General features: G+C 47.1%; 1 protein-coding gene across 1 annotated transcript in view; it reads right to left on the reverse strand.

Moving 5' to 3' along the window:
* The window catches only part of LOC147706795 (calpain-1 catalytic subunit-like), a 590138-nt gene that overhangs the window by 413930 nt on the left and 151436 nt on the right, over positions 1 to 24772 (reverse strand). The window contains exon 3 of the mRNA XM_086925927.1: positions 16061 to 16179. Within this exon, the coding sequence (XP_086782053.1) occupies positions 16061 to 16179 (119 nt within the window). The remainder of the gene's footprint in view (positions 1 to 16060; positions 16180 to 24772) is intronic.

Below are 24772 nucleotides of genomic sequence, written 5' to 3' on the forward strand. Positions count from 1 at the left end.
TATTCTCCTTTACATGATGTCCACTCCAGATTGATCTCCTATTCTGCACACCCCACCTCGGCACCCAACTTGCCGGATTGGAATACCTGGCATGCACCCTGTCTGACCATTCACCATTACTGCTCATCATACAATGGGGCGTTCATGTCTGAGGCACTATCCGAATCCCCGTTCCGGGCAGAACTCACACAATACATAGAGCGCTACTTCACGCTTAACATTGGCCTTGCATCTTTCCGTGCTGTTGAGTCGGAAGGTGGTAGTGCGGGGCATTGCTTATCAACCTCATGGGGATATGTAAGAGATTATCAGAGGACCTTCTGACCATTGAAAGCAACCTCCTCTCCATGAAAGTACAGACAGCCAATCAGGCAGCCACCACTGATCAACTCCAACTATTGCGCAGGCAGTGCAATGAAGCGGAACAAGTTCTGAGCAAACATAAGTAGCGCTTGGCCTTGCCACACCCTGATGGAGATCGCGCTGGAAAACTGCTGGCATGGCTGGCACTAGATGACCAGCAGCGTACCCCCATAGGTGTAACATGATCAGTAAGTCTGGCCGGTGACCTCCTATCTGCTCACGGAGATTTGTGCACTCCGCATTATGCAGCGCTTGTGGAGTTCCGAAAAACTTTCCCTCACTCGCGTTCGTCAATGTCAGGTTGGTGCGCGCACGTGAGAGAATCCACTTCCCGGCGAGAATTTTCCTTGTTTGCGATCGTCGACATCAAGTTGGCCAGCGCAAGCATGGAAAATCAACCTCCCGGCACAATTTCTTAACAAAGGCGGCCAGTTTTCTCATTGCTAGTCGTTGAGTATGCTGGCGACTGCTCGTGTTCAGAAACTGTCCACTGGCTTTGAGAGAGCTCTAACTCGAGTAAAAATCTACTCAAGTGGCAGAAAGGAAGCAGCGCCCTCTTTCACTGTGCATGGTGCCGTTCGCGCTGATTGCATAGTGCATAGTGCAGACAAGCACCTGGTTCTGAAAAACACTGCGAACAGCATTTATCCAACACACTCCACCACTTGCATTCTGCGTAGCAGAACTCCGCAAACTCCACCTAGGCTTAATGATCGTTCAATAGTGAGCTGCTGACCACACAATTAGATATCAACGGGGCCTTCCAGGATTACTATTGTGAGCTTTATTCTGCCCCAGCCATATCCCAGACCACCTGAGGTAAGATCCTGGGCACTGTTGGCCTACCCATTCAGTATTATATTACATTACATTCCCCATCAGAGAACTCAAAATCGCCTCAACATCTTTAGTGAGGCCAGGGAGCACGGTTGCTTGCTTGCCAGACTTGCTCCACGAGGTCCTTACAGTAGTCTTACCTAAACCTAGTAGGGATCCCCTGAACGTTCGTTCATATTGTCCCCTATCCTTGCTCAACATAGATTTCAAAATACTGGGCAGGATCCTGGCTAATCGTCTTATTCCTCTCGTACAATCGCTGGCCCACACAGATCAATCTGGATTCATTCTAGGCCGCAGCACATTCTTGAACGTATGTATATATGTCCCCTCCTGCGCCTCCTGCACAGTACCCCGTTGGATGCACACGACCGGGTTGCTGTGTCATTAGATATAGAGAAAGCATTCAACACCCTAGGATGGGAATCATTATTCTCAGCACTCACTAACATGGGGTTCAGCCCTGTATTCCTAAACTGGGTGCTCACCCTCTATGCAGATCCGGAAGTGCACGTTAAAATGGGACAGGTCATCTTCAACAAGTTCACCATTCGCAGAGGCATGAGACAGGGCTGCCCCTTGTCCACCCCCATCTTTGTCCTCACCAGGGAGCCTCTGCCCTGTCAGCTCCACCAGTGAGCAGTAGACTGGGGCATACGCGAACGGGTCATGCACCACATAATCTCACTTTATGCTGACTATGCCCTGATTTTCCTACAGGACCTGGGTTAGTCCCTCTTGAACCTCATGCAAAACTCGGATCACTTGAGTACACTCTCCGGTTTACGGTTAAACAAGCCCAAATCCTGTGTGTTACCTCTGGCGCACGTGCCGATCGATGACCGTCTGGCACTCCCGGAATCGCTTCTGTGTTGGTGCTATGACACCTTCAAATATCTAGGCATGCAGATATATCACATTGGACGGGAACTCAAAGAGGGCAATCTGGAAAAGGCTATAGGTTCCATTCACCTATAACTTCCCTTCTAGCTGTTAGAATGGAAATTGTTTATCCTTATGCTGTTACTAATTAAGTTAGCATTTGCTGCAGCATTTTCTATGTGGGTGCCATTTTAGGCCGTTCGAAACTGATTTAGTTTAATTCCAAGAAATGTACCTTTTAGTTTTGTTTCTGCCACATTAGGCTTGTTTCAGTAATAAGCACATTGTTTATGTCAGCACTTAGCTTTCTCACTAAATAGAGGCCCTCTCCCCCTTGTCTGGTGGCAGGCTCCGAATGGGGCAACCTTGGATAGTGTAACCTTGTGTAAGATTTGAGCTCTGAAACCGTTTTTTCTGTATTTCACTGTTTAGCTGCACCTGCTTGGAAAATTCCCTATGGGCATGTTTTAACCCAGTTACAGACCCGGCTGCGCTTTGAGTGTATGTTAATAAATAGCTATTGGTTTGTATTCTCTACTGTCTGACCGACTCTTCATTTGGTACGGAAGGCTGAGAGGTGGTCATAAGTTACCCAGGTGGCCCTAAATGGGTCACTTCCTTCATAGCGATTGCTTCTATTATCCCCACTAGGTTGGGTCGCAATTTCCAAAATGCTTATACTCCCACGCCTCTTGTATTACTTCACAGCCCTACCCATTGTGCTCTTCAGGATCTTTTTCCACGACCTACATGGGTTGTTGCTGGAACTAATTTGGAGCACAGGCCACAGTCGGTTTGCACTGTTCATACTGCAGCGCCCACACACTGAGGGGGCTAGGGGCACCCAACTTCGAGCTTTATTACACCACGGCACAATTACAGCGGCCTATGACCTGGATGGGTCCCCATCCTACCCTGAATCCTCTCTTATACGGCAGCACTTCAGGGAACAAACGTTTATACCTGGCTCTAGGATCCCACCATTTGTCCTGTACTCAAATTCCAACAAATGACGGTAGCCTGCTCCTGCTGGCATGGGTATCTTCACACCAAAGGTCGAATCCTTCTGTAATCTCCCTTGATCCTCATCTGGAACTTGCCGTTACCATCGGGGAACTCTGTGGAGCACTGACTCAGTCCCTTGAACCGACGTATCAATTACACAAGCAGGTGATCTGAACAACGAGGAAAAGCTCATGCCTCTCCCAGAGACAGTTGAAATGCATGGAGTGAACTCTGGCCAATTCCTAACAAATTACATCGTACGACAAGTGGTCCAAGAGACATGGGGCACTGGGGAGGCCGAATCGCCAATGTCTCAGGCTGTGTCCATATTTTTGACAACTAACACTACATGTCATGCTATCACACTTCAACGGTGGCACAGCTGTCTACACACCCTCTCACCCCCACTGCTGAATCCTGCCTACTGGGAATGCAATCTTAGGCGAAGGGGCATAAACCCTTGCACTGCTTCATCAACCTGACCTTTGTTCTGTTTAATTGGAACATAGCCATGGCTTGAAAGTCCCCTGCTGCACTGGAGATTTGGAGATGGCTTTGTGTGCTGTTGACGTGGACCAGAGCCAAGGCACACACTCTCAGATTACTCCACATGAGGGGTGACACCTGCACGGGGTGCGAAGAATGGGAGACGTTCTTAATTGCAGTTGAAGTTAAGACTGATGAACGTACACACTCGCCCATAACTCTTTATTGAGTGACACCTTGATGATCATACCGTCATTCCTCATCAAACCCAATGCCATTTAACTCCTGCACCACTTCCGTGCACCCCTTGCAATGGCCTCCATCCATCCGCCTGAACACACTGACCTTCTCTAGGGATCCAGTCATCCCTCTACTCCTTTACTCATGGCATGTCTGATGACTAACTGACCCATCCACTTGTCATCAATATGAAAGGGCAAACGTCCACGTCATCCTGCAGCATTGCTCGCCAGCACAACTGAGATATAGGGGTGTGGACTCAGTATTCCATAATTTACACTTCACGGACTGTAGAGCTCTCCCACTGTTGTACTGTTGTTTTCCTTACCTTCCTCCTCTCTCCCTCCTCCAAACCATCTCCCTCTCCCAATTTCTTTAAATATCAGGGGGCCACTCAAAACAACCTGTCAATCTGTATGATGTACTTGATCTTTAAAAACTAAACATGTATCTTGATGCTTCACTGCACGTCAGTAACACACTGAGAGCTCCACTGTTAACTGTTGCATATTCTAAAGTGTGATGTTAATAAAAACATTTACCAAAAAATGCATCTTTGGGCCCACCTTTTGTAATGACAAGTGGACCCCAGATATGGAATTCCAGTGCAGGGACACTCACTGCAAGCACACTAGGGTAAATGAGTTCCCTGGGAGGAGCTCAAGCCCCAGAACAGACACCTAATGCCAGTAAATCTGGAATACCCTGATTGATAGGTACAAATGGTTGAAGGGAAAAGGACAACCCCTAATTGATGGAACCTAACACTGTATTCTTTGTGTTTCAATGTCATAGGAACCATGCCGCTTGGCTCTAATGAGCACTGTGAATTAATACTGCTTATGCCTTACCTGTAATGGGGCAACTCCAAGTTGATGGATATGCATTGGCAGTGCAGTGAGCTTGCCTACACATGGTGTGGCTCACTGGTTAGAGGCGGCAGACCCGTAAGCAGAGGTCGGCCTGGGACCAGGGTTCGATTCCCGACGCGGCAGGGTCGTGGACCAGGGTCAGCGGGCTCGATAATTCTCGCCTCGGTGCCTACTCCAGTCAGGGACCACACTCGGCAACTCTGGGCATTAGCTTGCCTCATCTTCACAACGGCCCCTCCAGACCGCCGGGGATGCTTGGTCGCACCTTAGAGATACCCATTAGGGACCATCTCTCAGGGTGAGCCAGGACGGGTTCCCCAGCGGTCGAAGCGCGGAGATACTCCTCCGGAAGTTGATTCTAGCGCTATATAAACCCACAATTAAAATTAAAATTATTACACATAGCTTGTCCCCGGTTGCCAGGACCTCTGCTCTCTGGTCACCATACACACGCCAACGTTGGTCATCCCTGGTAAAGGTCTGTCTGACTTGTGCTAACATCCGCTTCAGAAGAAAATAGCTCTGATACATCAGGCTTATAGAAGAAGAGCTGCTGATTATTTTGGCTGGGCTCAGCACAAGGACTTTCCAGAAAAATTTAGACTGTTTTCTGAAACTTAAGTAAACGCAAGGGGTTGATACCCTTCTTCACTTTGCAAACGAAGGTGAAGCCCGCTGGTTACAAATAACCTGATGGGGAAAGATGATAAACAACACTGAGCTTGGCCTAAACGTATAAGTGAGAGCCATCCACATTATTGTGATACAACATTAACACGTTTTGGACTTGATGACCACAATGGAGGGTGGGGTGTGTTATGCTTTTATTTCTGGAAATGATCTCAAAAATGGAACTCTCACTCTTGCCATCCAAGCACTGCATCGTATGCAAGTTAATATGAAGAAGGAGGGAGATGCTCATGAGTAGGACTGGTTTTATAGTATTTTTTCTTGAATTCTCTTAAGCATGTCCAAACTATTCATGTCATTACTTCCAGCTCTCATTATTCGTTGTGTGGTTTCCTACAAGTGGGGGATTTCTGTTGTGAAAACGCAGACCTCAAATTAGATAGTATGCAAATAGCTAGACAAAGATTAGCAGACAGTCCATCAACACAACGTATTGAATAATGTGACTGTCACGATGTACAAGGAAACTTATGTAGTTGAAAATTCATCTAGAGGGGGGATTGTGTGGGAGTTTTCTCCTGGGCACTGAATGGGAATAGTGAGTTCAAGCAAGATGTATGTCTGCGTTAATTGCCTCGTAAACTTCACCTCACCAATCGCGCGTAGCGTTCTCTGTCATTCCTCTCCAACCTCTCATCAGTGTGGGGAGAACGGGCCTCCAAGAGCAGCTTTGAGCCTGCAATGCAGGAGGATTTAAATTATAGTGTCCATTCCGCTGCTTGACACAGTAAGGCCTAGGCACCAGTAGAGGCCACACATTTGTGCGCTGTCCCTCCGCTTGAATTATATTGTCCATACTTTCCCAACCTTCCTATGGCCATTGGCCTTACAAGGCTAGTCTGGGCACTCACAGAGTGATTGAAGTAGAGATGCTATAAGGCTATAATAACTACCAGTATATAAGTAGGTCCTGAGGAAAATGGCAGTATTCAAGGAGTCCGTAGGAGGATCAGTACCTGCTCCCTCTAGATGAGAGGTTTTTAGGAACCATAGATGCTTCTTTACAGAGGACAGTCTCAAATGCCCTGGAACCTCTGGGCAGGGAAATTATGTTGCTGGCCACCCAGTGCAATATGAACCCCCTGCTGGGGAAGGACTACTGTCCCTCATGGACCTTTGAGCACCTGAAAGTTCCCAACACCAGCAGCAAAGCCACTGCTAAGGCTGTTCCATCCTCCTCTGCCCCATCAGACACTTTTGAGAGTTTAAGACCGGCTGTTCTTAAGTGACGGGCTCAGGCTTTTGAGAATGATGGTGAGATAGAGTGTGATAATCTTGAACAAGAAGGCCTTCCCTAGACCAAGATGATGAGTTTGGAGATTAACCCGGTCCGAGTAGACCATAGTGACTGAAGGGTGGTTGCCTAAAGCACCAGGATAATGGCAGGCCCTGACAGGGTAGGAGGTAGTACTAGATGCTTGTATGGAATGTTGAATCCAGATAATATTTGTCATCCGTGTTCAACGGATTCGGCCTCAGCACTAAAAGTGGCAGAATATGTAGACAATAGAATCAGGAAACCTCTGGACAAAGAGGGGAGGGGCCTACTGAAAGTGGAATGTCCGCTGCAAATTTTGGTCGAGAAGCTACCCCAGCCCCCAGACATTGATGGGAAAATGGCCTCTTTTGTAGCAAAGTTTATCAAAGACCCTAAGAAGCACAATGATCAGTCATGACGGGCATGCCAGAACAAACTCCTAGACACTTTAGGCCCTCTAACCAAAATACTGGATATTGCAGAGGAAGCAAAGGATGCTGGCATCTTGGGAGCTCATGATATACTGTCATGCTGGCCACAAAGCGCCTTATGTATGTTTTAGGCAACACCAACTGTGCACTCTCAACAGAGAGGAGAAACTTTTTCCTCATGCAAAGAGAATCCAAGTCAGGGGAATTGGCTACTATTGAAGCCAGTGCAGAAGCAGATGGGTCCTTCTTTGAGGACTCCTTTATTAAAGAGGTAGGTTGATTTGAAACCCCTTTTTCATCACTCAACAAAGCACAACATACCATTAAGAAGATCCTGGGCACAAAGATTGTTGGAGGTGCGGTAGAGGCTGTGGGCGCTCCACCAGCCCCATGAAACTTCCAGTCTCCCAAAAGTATCAAGGCCAGTGTAAGGATCACAGGAAATTTTGAGGCTTCTTTCCACCCAGAGAAGCCAGAAAAACATGTGGAGGAAGATGATGATTCTCTGGTGCCTGCAAGGCACCAGGTGGATCTTTAGGTAAGGGTTACCCCTTCTTCCCTAACAAAGATGGACAGCAGGTTGGCAAACTTTTTCAAAATGGAGGGAAGTAAGCAGAGATGCTTGGCTTCTCCAGACAGTGGCAGGTTTTCATATAGAGTTTTACTGGTCCACATTGCACAGTCAGAAACCTACCCTGCTCTTCTTCCCAGAGGAATAATCTTTACTGCTAGATCAAAAGGTACAGGCCAGGTTGGACAAAGTGCCATTACCCAGACTTCTCTTTACCATAAGGGCTTCCTCAATATTCTGTTTTAGGTTCAGGAAAATGATCACAGGCTCAGACCATTTATTAATCCACTGGGTTTTAATAAGTGGCTGGTGTATCACCATTTCAAAATGGCGGGGATCCACAACCTGAGGGACCTTCTGTTGCCAAATGATTTGATGGCAAGGTTAGATCTAAAATATGTCTTTTTCACCATCCCCATACCTGCGCTCCACACAGAAATTTCAGTGGCGGCATCAGGTGTACAAGTTTGTAGCACTGCCAGTCAGGCTTTCTCGCGCTCCATGGTGCTTCACCATCATACTCAAATCGTCGGGGTGCTCCTGTGTTTTAGGAGATTCTGAATGATTGTCTATCTGGATGACATCCTCATCATGGCAGAGGATGCAGGCCACCTGCATCATGATTTAACCTTGGCTGAGTCACTCATGCAGGTGCTAGGCTTCAATATCAACAGAAAGAAATTGATGAGCAAACCTACACAGAACATTGTTTTTCTAGGGTTTGTCATAGATCTAGTACATAGACCTTGCGTCTCCAACAGAGAAAGATGACCCTCATTCGGAATAAACTACGGAAGTCTTTGAACTGGGAGATAATTTGACTAAAGTACCTGGCCAGAATAGTGGGACAATGGTCAACTTGCCCTCTCTGCAGGGTCATCCTCAAACTGTTTGCCTTCACCCTGTTGTTTTCTCAACCCGTTTTTGTTGGCATTTAGGACTCTGCCCACTTTTCCACTGCTAATCAGTGCTAAAGTGCTTCTGCTATCTCCCTTAAACATGTTGAAATTGGCTTATACTCAATTGACACATTTAATTTACTTGTAAGTCCCTCGTAAAATGGTACTACATGTACCCAGTGCCCATACATTAAATGCTATTGGTGGGCCTACCGCACTTAGGGACCCTTTCAAACATGTGTCGGACCTGCCATTGTAGACTGTGTGAGCATTTTTAAACTGCAGTTATGACCTATCAAAGTTAACCTTTGGTCAGGCCCAAACCTTCCTTTTTAGGGCTCGGGCCTCCCCTACACGTAGTGTAGGAGGAGCTTGCGAGCTCTTTAGTATTTAGAAAAAAAAGTTTCAGAAAGGACTCCGGCTGGGACATTCCTTAGATTTTTATGGCATCTGCCTAGTGATTCGTCTTCGCTGTGCTGTGTATTCAGTAGCGTTGACGTGATAGGCTGTATGCAATGTACGCGTGCCCGAGTTGGCATTTTCTGTTCGCGAACGAGCACGGGAGAGTGATTCATCTTAATTAGGAGCTGTCAGAGTGCCCGTGTAATGCAATCCAGATGATGCGAGCGCGTTCACAGCGGTGAGCGCGTTCAATGTAAAATGACGAGAGGCAGCAGGCGAGGCTCACAGAAGATGACTCATACATGCTCGTCCAAACTGTAGTTCTTTTTTTTTTTCGTCTCTGAGCGTGGAATGCGGCCGGATTGCCAGGTGTCCACAGAAAGCTCGACTAGCCGAGATACTGGTGACAATACACAAAGAGTTAGTAAAGGTTCTCAAAATAGTTATATTTCCCACTAGTTTAATGTTTTCAGAGCGAAACGGAGATTTTGCTGTAAAAAGTACTCGTTCATAAAGCCTGCACTGTGACTTGATCGCGTCCCTGTGTGCTGAGAAACACCCGCCAGAAAAACTAACAGTCAAAGTGCGTGCATATGGAATACGGAGATTGGGCCCGGGTCACCGTAAATAATAAAACAGAGATATGCGCCTGGCAGAGTTCGTTATCCCCACTTTACCTTCAGTATCTTCTGCCAGGAGCAGCATTGCCCAGAGCAGGAGCGCCACCTTCTTGTCCATGGCTGTACTGCAGAGACCTCGGCACTGACGGCTCTTCTGGTTTTCTGAATAGTGGGGCGAATAGTGAGGACAGGAGCATTCCTGCGGCTGTATTTATTGTGCACATCCCCAAAACTCCTATTTCCTGATTGGATGGAAAATGTTTGCGCTGCAAAACAGCGTTTGCAGGGAAACCCCCGATAACTAGGACCCATTGTTCCTATTTCACAGAAAGCCGCGAATTATTGGAAAAGGGAAAACCTTTACTTTCGTTTTCATAGGTTGCTAGTTTTCACCCGCAGCCCTTTACAACATCTATTGCAACATTTGAAAAGGCATTATAAGAAGCAATGCAGCTTTCGATTTTAGTACACCCCCCTCCCCCCCGCCAGTGGTCGAAGTGGGCGATGGGGATGGGAGGGTCTATGGGGCACGACGTGGCCATACTTTTTTAATTTTAGAAAAACGGTTCCCCAACTTTTGTGAAAAGACAACCGTCCCGTGGCAGGTAATTCAGACAGTTGACACGCTTCCCCTGAAGGTAGGGCAGAAAGTCTCCTGTGCTGTGAAGCCGAAGCGCAGACAGCTGAATAAGCCTTCTTGCCAGGGTGCCTGCTGCCTGGAAGAAATGTAAATGTGCGCAACCGGTCAATCTGCACATGTAAAGGGTGCTTGGAAGCTGGCTTTATTTGATGAAATCACTTGAAGCATCCTGGTGAAATACAATTATTCTTTTTGAGAGGTATTGCAAGGGAGCTACCACCTATGCTGTGAAATGTGTGCTAAAAGACAGTTATAAAAAAATTGCTTCCTGCTGACACAGATTTATTCTTTTTGAGAGGTATTGTGAGGGAGCAACTAGGTAAGCTGTAAATGTGTGGTTTTAAGACAGTTATATAAAATAAATTGTACTACATACTGTCTTTGTATTACAAACTTCTATATTTTGGCAGCACTTTTTTAAATCTTGAACATTTTTGCACACTTTGTAACAGTCTATCTTATTCTGTGTGTAATGCAAGTTTAAAATAATGGCTTATATGTTCATTGTTTTTTCTGACATACTGGTACATTGTAGCACTAAATATACACAAGCCACTATTCTCCAACACACCACATGATTCAATTCTGTGGCTCTCTGGCGCAATTCATTAACTAATAGAGTTTTCATATTGTACAATTATTTTTTACTGATTACATTAACTTGCATTTAATTTTCATTTAAGCTGTGTGGTCTGAAGATGAAAGACCATAAAAAGTTGCAGAATATTTTGTTTTTTTAGACACTCCTTTGACCACCTCCCCACGCAGAGTAGTGAGGGCAGAGTGCAGAGGGCAGAGTACTGAGGGCAGAGTAGTGAGGGCAGAGTAGTGAGGGCAGAGCGCAGAGTAGTGAGGGCAGAGCGCAGAGTAGTGAGGGCAGAGCGCAGAGTAGTAAGGGCAGAGCGCAGAGTAGTGAGGGCAGAGTAGTGAGGGCAGAGTAGTGAGGGCAGAGTAGTGAGGGCAGAGTAGTGAGGGCAGAGTGCAGAGTAGTGAGGGCACAGTAGTGAGGGCAGAGTAGTGAGGGCAGAGTAGTGAGGGCAGAGTAGTGATGGCAGAGTAGTGAGTGCAGAGTAGTGAGGGCAGAGTAGTGAGGGCAGAGTAGTGAGGGCAGAGTAGTGAGGGCAGAGTAGTGAGGGCAGAGTAGTGAGGGCAGAGTAGTGAGGGCAGAGTGCAGAGTAGTGAGGCCAGAGTAGTGAGGGCAGAGGGCAGAGTAGTGAGGGCAGAGTAGTGAGGGCAGAGTGCAGAGGAGTGAGTGCAGAGTGCAGAGTAGTGAGGGCAGAGTGCAGAGTAGTGAGGGCAGAGTGCAGAGTAGTGAGGGCAGAGTAGTGAGGGCAGAGTAGTGAGGGCAGAGTAGTGAGGGCAGAGTGCAGAGTAGTGAGGGCAGAGTGCAGAGTAGTGAGGGCAGAGTGCAGAGTAGTGAGGGCAGAGTAGTGAGGGCAGAGTAGTGAGGGCAGAGTAGTGAGGGCAGAGTAGTGAGGGCAGAGTAGTGAGGGCAGAGTAGTGAGGGCAGAGTAGTGAGTAGTGAGTAGTGAGTAGTGAGTAGAGTAGTGAGTAGAGTAGTGAGTAGAGTAGTGAGTAGTGAGTAGAGTAGTGAGTAGAGTAGTGAGTAGTGAGTAGTGAGTAGTGAGTAGTGAGTAGTGAGTAGTGAGTAGTGAGTAGAGTAGTGAGGTGAGGTGAGTAGAGTACAGAGTAAAGTAGTGAGTGCAGAGTAGTGAGTAGAGTAGTGAGTAGTGAGTAGAGTAGTGAGTAGAGTAGTGAGTAGTAAGTAGTGAGTAGAGTAGTGAGTAGTGAGTAGTGAGTAGTGAGTAGTGAGTAGAGTAGTGAGTAGAGTAGTGAGTAGTGAGTAGAGTAGTGAGTAGTGAGTAGAGTAGTGAGTAGTGAGTGCAGAGTAGTGAGTAGAGTAGTGAGTAGAGTAGTGAGTAGTGAGTGCAGAGTAGTGAGTAGTGAGTAGAGTAGTGAGTAGTGAGTAGAGTAGTGAGTAGAGTAGTGATGAGTGAGTAGAGTAGTGAGTGCAGATTAGTGAGTAGTGAGTGCAGAGTAGTGAGTAGTGAGTAGTGAGTGCAGAGTAGTGAGTAGAGTAGTGAGTAGTAAGTAGAGTAGTGAGTAGAGTAGTGAGTAGTGAGTAGTGAGTAGAGTAGTGAGTAGTGAGTAGAGTAGTGAGTAGAAAGTAGTGAGGTGAGTAGAGTAGTGAGTGGAGGGTAGTGAGTAGTGAGTAGAGTAGTGAGTAAAGTAGTGAGTGCAGATTAGTGAGTAGAGAAGTGAGTAGTGAGTAGTGAGTAGTGAGTAGAGTAGTGAGTAGTGAGTGCAGAGTAGTGAGTAGGGAGTACAGTAGTTAGTAGTGAGTAGTGAGTAGTGGGTAGAGTAGTTAGTAGAGTAGTGAGTAGAGAGTAGAGTAGTTAGTAGAGTAGTGAGTAGAGTAGTGAGTAGAGTAGTGAGTAGTGAGTGCAGAGTAGTGAGTAGTGAGTAGAGTAGTGAGTAGAGTAGTGAGTAGTGAGTAGAGTAGTGAGGTGAGTAGTTTGTAGTGAGTGCAGATTAGTGAGTAGAGAAGTGAGTAGTGAGTAGTGAGTAGGGAGTACAGTAGTTAGTAGTGAGTAGTGAGTAGTGAGTAGAGTAGTTAGTAGAGTAGTGAGTAGAGTAGTGAGTAGAGTAGTGAGTAGTGAGTGCAGAGTAGTGAGTAGTGAGTAGAGTAGTGAGTAGAGTAGTGAGTAGTGAGTAGAGTAGTGAGTAGTGAGTAGAGTAGTGAGTAGAGTAGTGAGGTGAGTAGAGTAGTGAGTAAAGTGGTGAGTGCAGAGTAGTGAGTAGAGAAGTGAGTAGTGAGTAGAGTAGTGAGTAGTGAGTAGAGTAGTGAGTAGAGTAGTGAGCATAAAGTAGTGAGTAGAGTAGTGAGTAGTGAGTAGAGTAGTGAGTAGTGAGTAGTGAGTAGTGAGTGCAGAGTAGGGAGTAGTGAGTAGAGTAGTGAGTAGTGAGTGCAGAGTAGTGAGTAGAGTAGTGAGTAGAGTAGTGAGTAGAGTAGTGAGTAGTGAGTGCAGAGCAGTGAGTAGAGTAGTGAGTAGAGTAGAGTAGTGAGTAGGACATCACAGGCAGCAGCTGTGCAAGCTTCTTACACTCACAAGGAGACCACAGGCAGCTGAGGTGCAATCTTCTCCCACTCACAAGGACGACATCACAGGCAGCAGCAGTGCAAGCTTCTTACACTCACAAGGAGACCACAGGCAGCAGAGGTGCAAGCTTCTCACACTCACAAGAAGGACATCACAGGCAGTAACGGTGCAATATTCTCACACTCACAAGGAGATCACTGGCAGTACACACCACATGAACACACTCCATAACACATAGCAACAATACATTGGCATTTACAATGCCATTAGCTCAAACTCAAATAAATCCGAGCCCGATTGCATTTCTAATGCTTGTTAATACATGTAAGGTACCCCTAGCATAGTGCATGGTGCAGTGTATTTAAAAAGTTTAACTTAAATTCATTTTTCACTTCTGCAAGGTCACCCTCTCACATAGTATAGCATTGGTTTACCCTATTACTTTTAATAAGTGATAACTTTCAATTGGGAACAGGTAGGAATGTTGAGTTTGGTGCCTAAACAATTGTAATTTAAAAACATCTTTAAGTCACAATTCTGGAAATGCCAATTTTATAAAGTTAGCGTTTTCTTATCCTAACCATTTGGTGCCTGCAGCCTGTATCTTGGCTCACATGATTAGGTGTAGCTGGCACGTTTGTTTTTCTGTATTACTCTCAGACAGTGAGATAAAGGGGCAATTGGTTTTGGCGGGATGGGCCATCTCTGACTTTATGAGGGGGGAGCGGTCACCTACCACACTTGCACACAAAAAAGACTCTGCCTAGCACACGACAAAGGGTTTTGAGAGTAAGAACTCGGACAAACTGGGGCCAGGGCAGAGGGACAGGAAATTCCAAAAACCTCTGGGGTTGGAAGCCTCTAGAAACATCTCCTACAACAAAGTAGGTACCAGGTATAAAAGGTGGACCCACATACCCAACTCTTCAGCACACCTCTGGAATTGTGGAAGGCTCAGATGGACTACTATGCTGCCTCCAGCAGGGTTGGGGGGCAACACCCAGTTCGCCCCCCAGCTGGTCACTCCACAGCTTCAAAAGAGTTCCCAACTGCAACAGTGGGTCTGCTGGGGCCCAGTCAGCATGCTATCTGTCTACAGCATAGGGAATGCAGCAGTCAGGGTAGGTTTATTAGTGTGAATCACAGGGCCACCAGAGGGGGGCACCACAAAAGGACTGTGGCCGTGATCAGCCTCTGTCCCTCAGGAGGCGAAACAAGGAGGCGATTAGTGTTGTCTAGAGACAAGAGGGGGCTGAGGAAGGCTCTTCACTTACATGCCATACACAAAATAGTGGGAGGGAGGCCCAATTTGTCCCAAGGCCCAGAGCTACAGATGGTGCGCTGATAAGAGTGAGGGATGAAGCTCCAGCACTTGGCCAAGTCAGGTCTGGCACCAGAGGGTCCCCCTACTGTGGAATCTTCACACTCTCCCCAGTATCGCTCCACAACATCTGGAATAATTAGGTCCAGATGCGCCCTCGACTGCTTTGCTCCAGACAGCAGAACTCAACATCTGCGATGAGAGGTCACAATGAGGCCTAACCCCCTCTCTTCTAGGCTCCAACAGCGGGAACAGAGAAGATCAAGGCCGCCGCCCAGAGGGGGCTGCGAGACCATAGGCAAGAGGGAGCCAGCTGACCTGGAGCAGCATAGGAGTCTGTAGACACCCCAAGCGGGCAGTGGGGCGTGATGGCAGCATTTATCCCTGTGGTTCCTAGAGGGAGGCCTTGACAGGCTCTGTGCCTGACCCAGGTGCTCAAAATGGTGGGCAGGCGGAGCTCCTCTCAGCACTGGGGCTCAATGCCGCTCCTGAGGTGCTGCCAGCTGGGACGTCAGACCCGCAACTGCCTCCAAAAGACTCTCAGATAGTTGCCCTGGCAGGTAGAAGTGATGCAGGTAGGATCAAGTGTTTTTAATGACGTGAACGGCCCACAAGTTGACTCATTCCTATTTTAGCCACGCCCTAAGATTGTCATTTTGGACCTGTAGGTTACACTAAAATCTCTGCAATAAACTTACATTAAATCACTGAACTATATTCCTGGAATGTAAACCTGTTGCCTGCCAGTGCCAACCAAATATACTGTACTGAAGGTGGTACATTAAAAGTCTAGTCTACTTTATGTAATTTTAACACATTCCTCAGGGAAATTAGACTGTAAAAATAATGTTTGACCCAATTGTCTATCGTGGGTAAACTGTCTCCTCCCCAGACACACTGCCTCTTAACAAAACCTGGGGATTTGAGCCTAGATGCATATATTCTGGATTAAAGCCTGAATGGCTCTCAAGAAATGCCACTAACACCTCTATGTATTTCGCCAAATGAGTTGAATAGTGTACCGGAAAATGCACCATTTGGCCCCATTTAAATAAAAACATTCTGTGAGAGATAAACTCCCTCCTCCTGGAATCTGTCCGGGAGAATCAGACTTGTTCACTATTTTGAGCCCACAATAAACAAACATCTGACTTTACACTAAGTTAATAATTTAAAATTACAAGATAGGAAACAACCTAAAGGGTGGGTGATTGATAGCTTATTACCACAGGGCTTCAATGAAAGCCCTAAGATTTGAAGTGCTAAATTAGTGCCTCAATAGCTACTTCTATACTTCAGGGTGTTTAAATAGTGGTCCATCTAACTTCGAGTGATGATGGAGCCGCTGCACCTCACAATGTTTCCTCAAACCCCTTGACCAAGATGAACAGGTGTTAGCACCTTCTTCCTCGGCCTAAATGTCTCATTGTCGAACACCATACCTGGAAGTGGAAGATTCCAGCATAACCATCCTGGAATTCCTGCCCAGGAGGGACCACTCGATGCAGAAGCTTATCATTGAGGGTAAGGGATCCAATGGCAGACAACAACCAGCAATCACCTACAACACAAGCAGAAATGTGAATGAGAAGATGTAAAGAAAGAAAGGACAGGTGTTGAGCACAAGAGCGAGAATTTCTGACAAAATCAACCACTACAGCATACAATGGCTCATTTTAAAAATGTCACACTTAGAAAAACTCATGTATTAAGTTGTAGGATATGGGAGTGATGAAGAAAATAGTTAAATGTGGATGCACAGGATTCCCCACAGTGGTGTAAGGCAAAAAGTAGGGTGTGACCTCAAAGACTATTCATGAACCAAAGGGGGCTGAGTAAAAGAAGGGGGAGTCATCGCCCATCTGAAAAATTACTTTTTATTCTTAGTAATGCATTTCGTTCAAAAGGCTTTTCAACTTTGGGAATTACTCCATTCCATTATCAATGGTATTATTGTCTTTGGGTAATATGCATTAGTCACATATTTATTGCAAACAAAAGGAAAATGTGTTTTAAATATTAACTTTGTGAAATAAATCTGTACTTAAGTAATGGCAAGCATTGGCAGTCAACAGGTCTCATTTGTGAAAGCTAACTGGCTTTGCCAATGCTCATTTTTTTGCGCAAGATAGTGGATGCACGCACATGTTCGGTGGCCATTTGGGAATGGATTTTCATATGCTATAAGGGATGCTTTTGAAGAGGCCACTCTAGATGTGCGCAAATCCACTGCTGCCATCTTCAAATGGATTTTTTGACGCTCTAAAAAAATCTATTTAAAGATGGCCACCGCAGTGTTGTCCGTAATTCTGCACATACACAGAACTATGCACAGGGTAATGGGACCTTTGTGTATAGGGGCTAAGCCTTCCCACCACCTTCGTGCCCACAAACCCAGGACTGACTAGCTATAGTGTCTCACTCGCTTTCCTACTCTCAAATGGAGAAACCAATGATTAGACACCCCAGAGCACAACACTGCCGGATCTCTCAGGAATCGCGGTAACAAGACACACCTTTTCGCTCACATTCTTGTACTTGTCCACAATAAGATCTGACAGAAACATGAAATTAGTTTAAAATATTTATTTTAAATAACATGCTCTAAAATGCAGTATATGAGCTATCGCCAGCAGCAAAATCCATAATATCAATACAGTTAGCACTGCAGCAAGGCCATGTATCATAAAGGGAGATATTATTTTATAAAGACAGTGGATAAAGGACTATGGGGCATATGTAGGTAGCAGTTTGCAAATCGCAAATGCCGAAATTCGCCGAATTCCGGTGTTTGCGAATCGCAAACGCCGTTTTGATATGTAGGTGCCACTTAGCAAAATAAGGAATCGCAAAAATTGTGATTCCTTATTTTGCTTATAGCATTTAAGGAATCACAATTTTGCGATTCCTTAAACGCTATGTAGGGGTGCTTTAAAAATTGCGATTTTTCCATAAGGAATTACAAAATACCACCTACTTCAAGTAGATGGTATTTTGCGAATTCCTTCAAAAATGCATTTTTAAAAAAAAATCAAAGTGCCATGTGGCGCACAGACATGCCCTTAGGGCATGTCTGTGCGCCACATTTACTTACAGGCACATTCCAGGGGTGAAACAGGTGTCCTTTGGACACCCTGGCACCCTTGGAATTGAGATTCTCAAATTGCAATTTTCTCTCTTAGCCCATAGGAATGAATTGGACACTCATTCTCAAATAGCGATTCCTTAAAAATCGCTATTTGGGAATCGCAAAATAGAAATTACCTACATATGCCCCTATAAGGCCTAACCACCTCCCCTTGGCAAGCAGAAGTATTATTATATAGTAGAAGATCTCTGGGCTTTGTCAGCATGCTCCATACCTCAGGACATAGATCGTATTTTTACATCACAGGGACTGGCGTAACAAAACTCGAGGGGGGGTTCCCTGCAAAATAAGGCACATGGAGGGGCCCCCTCTGGCTCAATCAGGAGCTCGGCAGCCAAAGTGATGTTCTGAGGAGGACCCCTGGAGCTTGGGGTCCCCCCACACAACAGGGGCTTCGGGGGCCTGTGTTACATCCCTGATCACAGGTGTGCATTGCTCTTCTCCATGGGAAGGTCCCTCTCCAAGTGTGTGTTCCATAAACATTCATCCCATAATATCCAAGTACGATCACCCAGCAAAAACAGCTGCAATAGTATGTTTTGTCTAAGTGCTAGGGCCTGGCCAGAACAGAATAACAAGAGTCACTGTTAATTGACCTTGCTCACTATTTTCAGACTAAATTCAAGGAGCAGGCGGTGAATGAGCACAGCAGAGAGTTCTCATGTGAAAGGCATAAACAGTTGTGCAAAAAAAACATGCCGTGTCATGTGCAAAAGCAGCATCATGGCTACCTGGCTCATGCTAACTTAAAGATGTTGATCATGACTCTAGCAACCACGTGACAACCAGTGGCGGTTCCTTCATGGGGCGTTTGGGCACCGCCCCCCATGCTTTCTCGCCGTGCGAGAAGGCAGAACAAATGGTAGTTATCATATTATATAACTACCATTGTTTACCACTTTTGGGCAGCCTGAGGCCGCCCAAACAGACAGTATTAACAACAGTGGGAAAGCCACTCCCCCAAGCCACTCCCCCTGCCCTCGAGTAACACCACCCACTCACTCTCCCTGTTGTCTCTGTATGCTGCAGCAGCAGCATACAGAGAGAAAATGACATAGCCTGGGGCAGCCGGCCACACCAATCAAAAACGCGGCAGGAGAGGGAGGCTGCCTGCCGTGCCGCCTTCCTGATGACGTGCTGCCTGCAGGACTTGAAAGCGAGGACAGCGGGAGTCGGGACGGAGTCTCTGGAGTCTGGACGGTAAGTTTACTTTTACTTTATTTTATTTTAAATATATTTGTTGTGTCCAAACCCCTCCCACCTCCCCCCTCATTCCCTCAGGTCGTCACAACTCAAGTGCAACCCCATTTCCAATTCCCCTCGCCCGTAATGCTGGCCATGCGTGGAAGACATGCACTGATAAGAAAGCTGTACACGGACTGTAAGCAGGGAATTAAGATATAGACCAGTAGAGCACACATAAAATACTTACTGTCACTGTGTAAGAGCAGAACAGAATGCAGAGTGTCTGGAGGGTCAAGGAATGACCATGCAATGAGTGGAATCGGTGCACTCATGAGCATGGACCTTGCACATGAGTGGAAGTGGGTGCTTGTGCAACGGGTCCTCCTACCTGGGGACAGAAAGCAAGCACTGGGGAATGGCAGAACATCGGAGAGGATGTGTTGCACGTTTTCGGGGTGATGGCTAGCAGGGAGGCAGGGGCGTCCAAACTGAGAAATCAAAAGGGCACCAAAAATAGCACAAATGCATGCACAGAATTTTATAGGTTATTGCGCTGGACAGCTTCGGTAGTGTTTGATTTTCAGTGAGTTGTTTGCTCGTTTGCCTCCGGTGCAGTGATGCTCATGCAGCGTTGGGTAGCGGGCGTGTAGTGTGATGAGTGCTTGCTCGGAGTTGAGGTGCTCTGTTACTATTAGCATTAGAGTGTCAATGTAGGTTGTGCGAGGGTACATATCTCTTCTATAGTTGTCACCGTTAATGATTGACGCTTTCCAGAGTGTGCTGCTGATTTGTAAGTAAATAAATTCCTTATGGGGTAACACAGTATCCCTCAGAACCTGGGCAATACAATATTAATAACAACAACGGTTCTGTCGCGTGTGAACCTGATTGCTTCAGAGCATGTACACATGTTTCAATCTATATTCAGGCATAATTATATTGCTTATTATGACTGTTAAACTAAGTTATAGAGTGCAAATCCAAACAATAGTGGGGGTCAATAAACGTTTTAATCATTGAATTGTATTATCATTCATGACTTAGTTTTCACTGAATTTTCATTAAGACCCTCCGGTTATGCATAGAAATTAGAAGGAATTTTGGAAATCACGGGGGCCAGTCTACAACTTAATGGCACTCTACGCTTCACAGCCGAGTGGTCGCTCCCTTTGGCCCGGTATCATTTTCATAACGCTTTGTGCTTTGTGCTGACATTTGTGCTCACTGTACTGCCTGCTGTGCGCTGTATATGCCGCTTAGCATTTTGCTTAATTGTCGTGTCATTTCACTTAGCCAGCGCGACTTTGCTGCTCTTCGACTTTTCCCCAAACGCCCTCATTGTGCTTTGTGCTGATATTTGTGCTCTGAACTGCCTGCTGTGCGCTGTGTATGCCGATTTGCATATCACTTTATTTCTGTGTCTTTACACATTGCCAGCGCGACTTTGCTGATCTTTTCGACTCTTCCCCCAAGCGCCCTCCATTTTGTTGTTGTTGTCCTGTAACATAGCCCGCCCCGCCTCCCAGCTGAGACGCCCTCGCCCCTCCCCTTCCACCACCCATATATGACAGTAGTTCCCGCGCGCAGCGTTCACGCGCAGCGTCCGCGCCCAACCCGCGCCGAAGGTGCGCCAAAGGTAAGCCCGTCTACGCCCGTCCGCGCCTGGACCGCGCCCAGCGCCAGACCCCCTGGTCCCCGTCCCTCCCAGCCTCCCCGCGTTACCTATGATGCTGCCACCCTCCTAGCCCTTAACCCCGGTCGCACCCCCAACTGCGTACAAGCCGCTCCTGGACGCACCCATGGACCGTTCTCCTGCCTCTCCTGCAAATTTAGCGGCACCGACAACATCCCCGCTACGACCACTCCACAGACTCCCGACCCCAACCACCTAGAATGCATCCTCATCAACACCCGATCAGTCCACAGACACGCCATCGACCTCTGGAATCTACTAGACACCATCTCTCCAGACGTCGCCTTCCTAACAGAAACATGGATGAACGCTTCCTCCGCCCCTGACATCGCCATTGCCATCCCAGAAGACTATAAGATCACACGCAAGGACCGCACCGACCATACAGGAGGAGGAATCGCTATCGTCCATAAGAAATCAATCCGCATCTCAACCAGCTCTGATGCCAACCTCGCCAACTCCGAACACCTTCACTTCCAGATCCACATCGACCCCAAGACCACACTCAGAGGCACCCTCCTCTACAGACCACCAGGACCCCGCGCAAAATTCAGTGAAGACATCACAGACTTCATCACCCCACACGCGCTCCCCTCCAAAGACTACATCCTTCTGGGAGACCTCAACTTCCACCTTGAAAAGATCATCGACGCAACACTGCCACCCTCTTGGACAACCTAGCCAACCTCGGACTTAAACAACTGGTCACTACCCCCACCCACATCGCAGGCCACACACTCGACCCAATCTTCACCTCCAGCAACCACGTCTCCTTCAGCCACACCACAGATCTCCTCTGGACTGACCACAGCTGCGTTCACTTCACCTACAACAAGCCGAAACCCATCAACCACCTCCAACCAACTCTACAAAGAAACTGGAACAAAATCACCACGGATCAGATCTCCACATCGCTCCTTCGAACCTCCCCAGCCCTCTCCTCTAACGCCAACGAAGCCGCCTCCAACCTCACCCTTTGGCTATCCAACACCGCCGACACCTTAGCACCACTGAAAAAACGTCAACACAAACCTGGCAACAAGAAGGCTTCATGGTTCAACGATGACCTCAAAAAGTCCAAGAAACTGTGCCGCTCCCTTGAAAAGGCCTGGAAAAAAGACCCAACCACCAGCACCAAGGACGCCTTCAAAAGCGCCACCCGCACTCACCACCAACTGATCCGAAAAGCCAAGAAAACAGCATTCAAGGATCGACTTGACAACAACGCCCACAACAGCAAGGAACTCTTCAACATCGTCAAGGAATTTTCCAACCCCTCGGCCAACTCCAACGACATCACCCCCTCTCAAACCCTCTGCGATTCTCTAGCCTCTTTTTTCCACAACAAGATTGCTGACATCCACAACAGCTTTGACAACCAACCCGGAAGCCAACCCACCCTACCACTAGCTGACCATCCTCCCCCCGTTAACACCCTTAACGCCTGGAACCCAATCTCCACAGAGGACACCATCCGCCTGATGAATTCCATCCACTCTGGATCCCCCACAGACCCATGCCCTCACCACATCTTCAACAAAGCAGACTCCATCATAGCCCCGCACCTCCGAGACGTCATCAACTGCTCCTTCAACTCCGCCACCTTCCCAGAAGACTGGAAACACGCTGAACTCACCGCCCTTCTGAAAAAACCAACAGCAGACCCCACCGAACTCAAAAACTACCGCCCCATCTCGCTTCTTCCATTTCCGGCCAAAGTCATCGAGAAAGCTGTCAACAACCAGCTCGCCGCCTTCCTCGAAGCCAACAAATCACTCGACCCCTCACAATCTGGCTTCCGAGCCAAACACAGCATTGAGACCGCCCTCATCGCAGCTACAGACGACATTCGAACTCTACTGGACAATGGAGACACAGTCGCCCTCATCCTCCTTGACCTCTCAGCAGCCTTCGACACAGTCTGCCACAGCACCCTCTTACAACGCCTCAGTAACATCGGAATCCAAGGAAAGGCTCTGGAATGGATCACCTCGTTCCTCACCGGAAGAACCCAGAGAGTCCGCCTCCCACCATTCAAGTCTGAGGCCTCTGAAATCATCTGCGGCGTACCACAAGGATCCTCACTCAGTCCCACCCTCTTCAACGTATACATGAGCCCCCTCGCGGCCATCGCCCGCCAACACAACCTCAACATCATCTCTTACGCGGATGACACTCAACTAATCCTATCTCTCACCAAGGACCCCAGCACCGCCAAAACTAACCTACACGAAGGAATGAAAGAAGTCGCCGAATGGATGAAACAAAGCCGTCTGAAACTGAACTCAGACAAAACAGAAGTTCTCATCTTAGGTAATTCCCCCTCTGCATGGGACGACTCCTGGTGGCCGGAAGCCCTCGGAAATGCACCCATCCCGACAGACCACGCACGGAACCTTGGCGTCATCCTGGATGCTTCACTCTCAATGAACAGACAAGTCAGCGCCGTATCCTCTTCCTGCTTTAACATTCTTCGCATGCTCAGAAAAACATTTCGCTGGATCCCCACCGAAACAAGGAAAACAGTCACCCACGCTCTAGTCACGAGCCGACTGGACTACGGAAACACCCTCTACGCAGGTACCACCGCTAAACTCCAGAAGAAACTACAACGAATCCAAAACGCCTCAGCCAGGCTCATATTAGACATCCCACGCAACGAACACATCTCTGGTCACCTTAAAGACCTCCACTGGCTACCCGTCAACAAGAGAATTACTTTCCGACTGCTTACCCACGCACACAAATCACTCTACGACATCGGACCAGACTGCCTCAACTCTCGACTGTCCTTCTACACCCCCTCCCGCCAACTTCGCTCTTCCAGCCAAGCCTTCGCCACTGTACCTCGCATCAACAAGACCACCATGGGAGGCAGATCCTTCTCATACCTGGCTGCCAAAACATGGAACTCACTGCCCGCTTACCTTCGCCTCACCCAGAATCACCTAGCGTTCAGAAAGCAGCTTAAAACGTGGATATTCGACAAATAATCCTCCTCCCCTTCCTAAGCGCCTTGAAACCCTCTGGGTATGTAGTGCGCTATACAAATTCTATGACTTGACTTGACTTGACTTATCGAATCCAGAGTGCCCTATTAATTGGCTATGATGTTGGATTCTGTTGGCTGGTCCTCTATTGTTTTTCGTCGACGTTTCGACCCTGCTGACGCCTTAATTATGGGTCTCTGACGGGTCTTCTTCAGGACGGGGGAAGGGTGGTGATGTTGCGCCTTTGTTCCATTTGTTATTTGAACTCCACGGAACTACGTTGGTTATGGTCTTCTTCTAAGCTGGCGAATCACCTTAGCATTCAAGTTTGCGCCTCCGGTGGTCAGCTCGAATCGACGTTTCTTATTCCTTACATTTTCATAGTGGTACCCAGACCGGGTAAGTTGTAGACTGGCCCCCGTGATTTCCAAAATTCCTTCCTTTCCCATATCCTTCACTTATGTGTGTATAACTCACGTACTATTATGTCACGCAGTCACAATGTTTTCACCATATGTCACTTTTTCACCTAAATGAATGCGCCGTAGATTGTGATTAATTTCTATGCATAACCGGAGGGTCTTAATGAAAATTCAGTGAAAACTAATTCATGAATGATAATACAATTCAATGATTAAAACGTTTATTGACCCCCACTATTGTTTGGATTTGCACTCTATAACTTAGTCTAACAGTCATAATAAGCAATATAATTATGCCTGAATATAGATTGAAACATGTGTACATGCTCTGAAGCAATCAGGTTCACACCCGACAGAACCGTTGTTGTTAGATTTGTAAGTAAAAGCACGTTTTTCCTACTCTTATTTTTTGGCCTTTATGACAGATAACCAGTGGAGTTTATACAGTACGTGCTTTCGCCAATTTGGAAAAAAGGCTGCACGGATGCGAGCAAAAATTAGCTGTTCAGAAGTGCTATGTAAACAGCGGCGGTTCTTCTATGGGGGCGTTTGGGCGCCGCCCCCCCTGCTTTTTCACCGTGCGAGAAGGCAGAACAAATGCTAGTTAGCATATATTATAAGTTATATAATATGATAACTAGCATTTGTTTGTGCCTTCTCGCAGGCCGAGAAAGCAGAACTTCCGTGTTTACAGTGGGAGTGTTACTCGAGGGCAG

This window comes from Lissotriton vulgaris, chromosome 6 (assembly GCF_964263255.1).
Source record: "Lissotriton vulgaris chromosome 6, aLisVul1.2, whole genome shotgun sequence".
NCBI classification, from domain to species: domain Eukaryota; kingdom Metazoa; phylum Chordata; class Amphibia; order Caudata; family Salamandridae; genus Lissotriton; species Lissotriton vulgaris.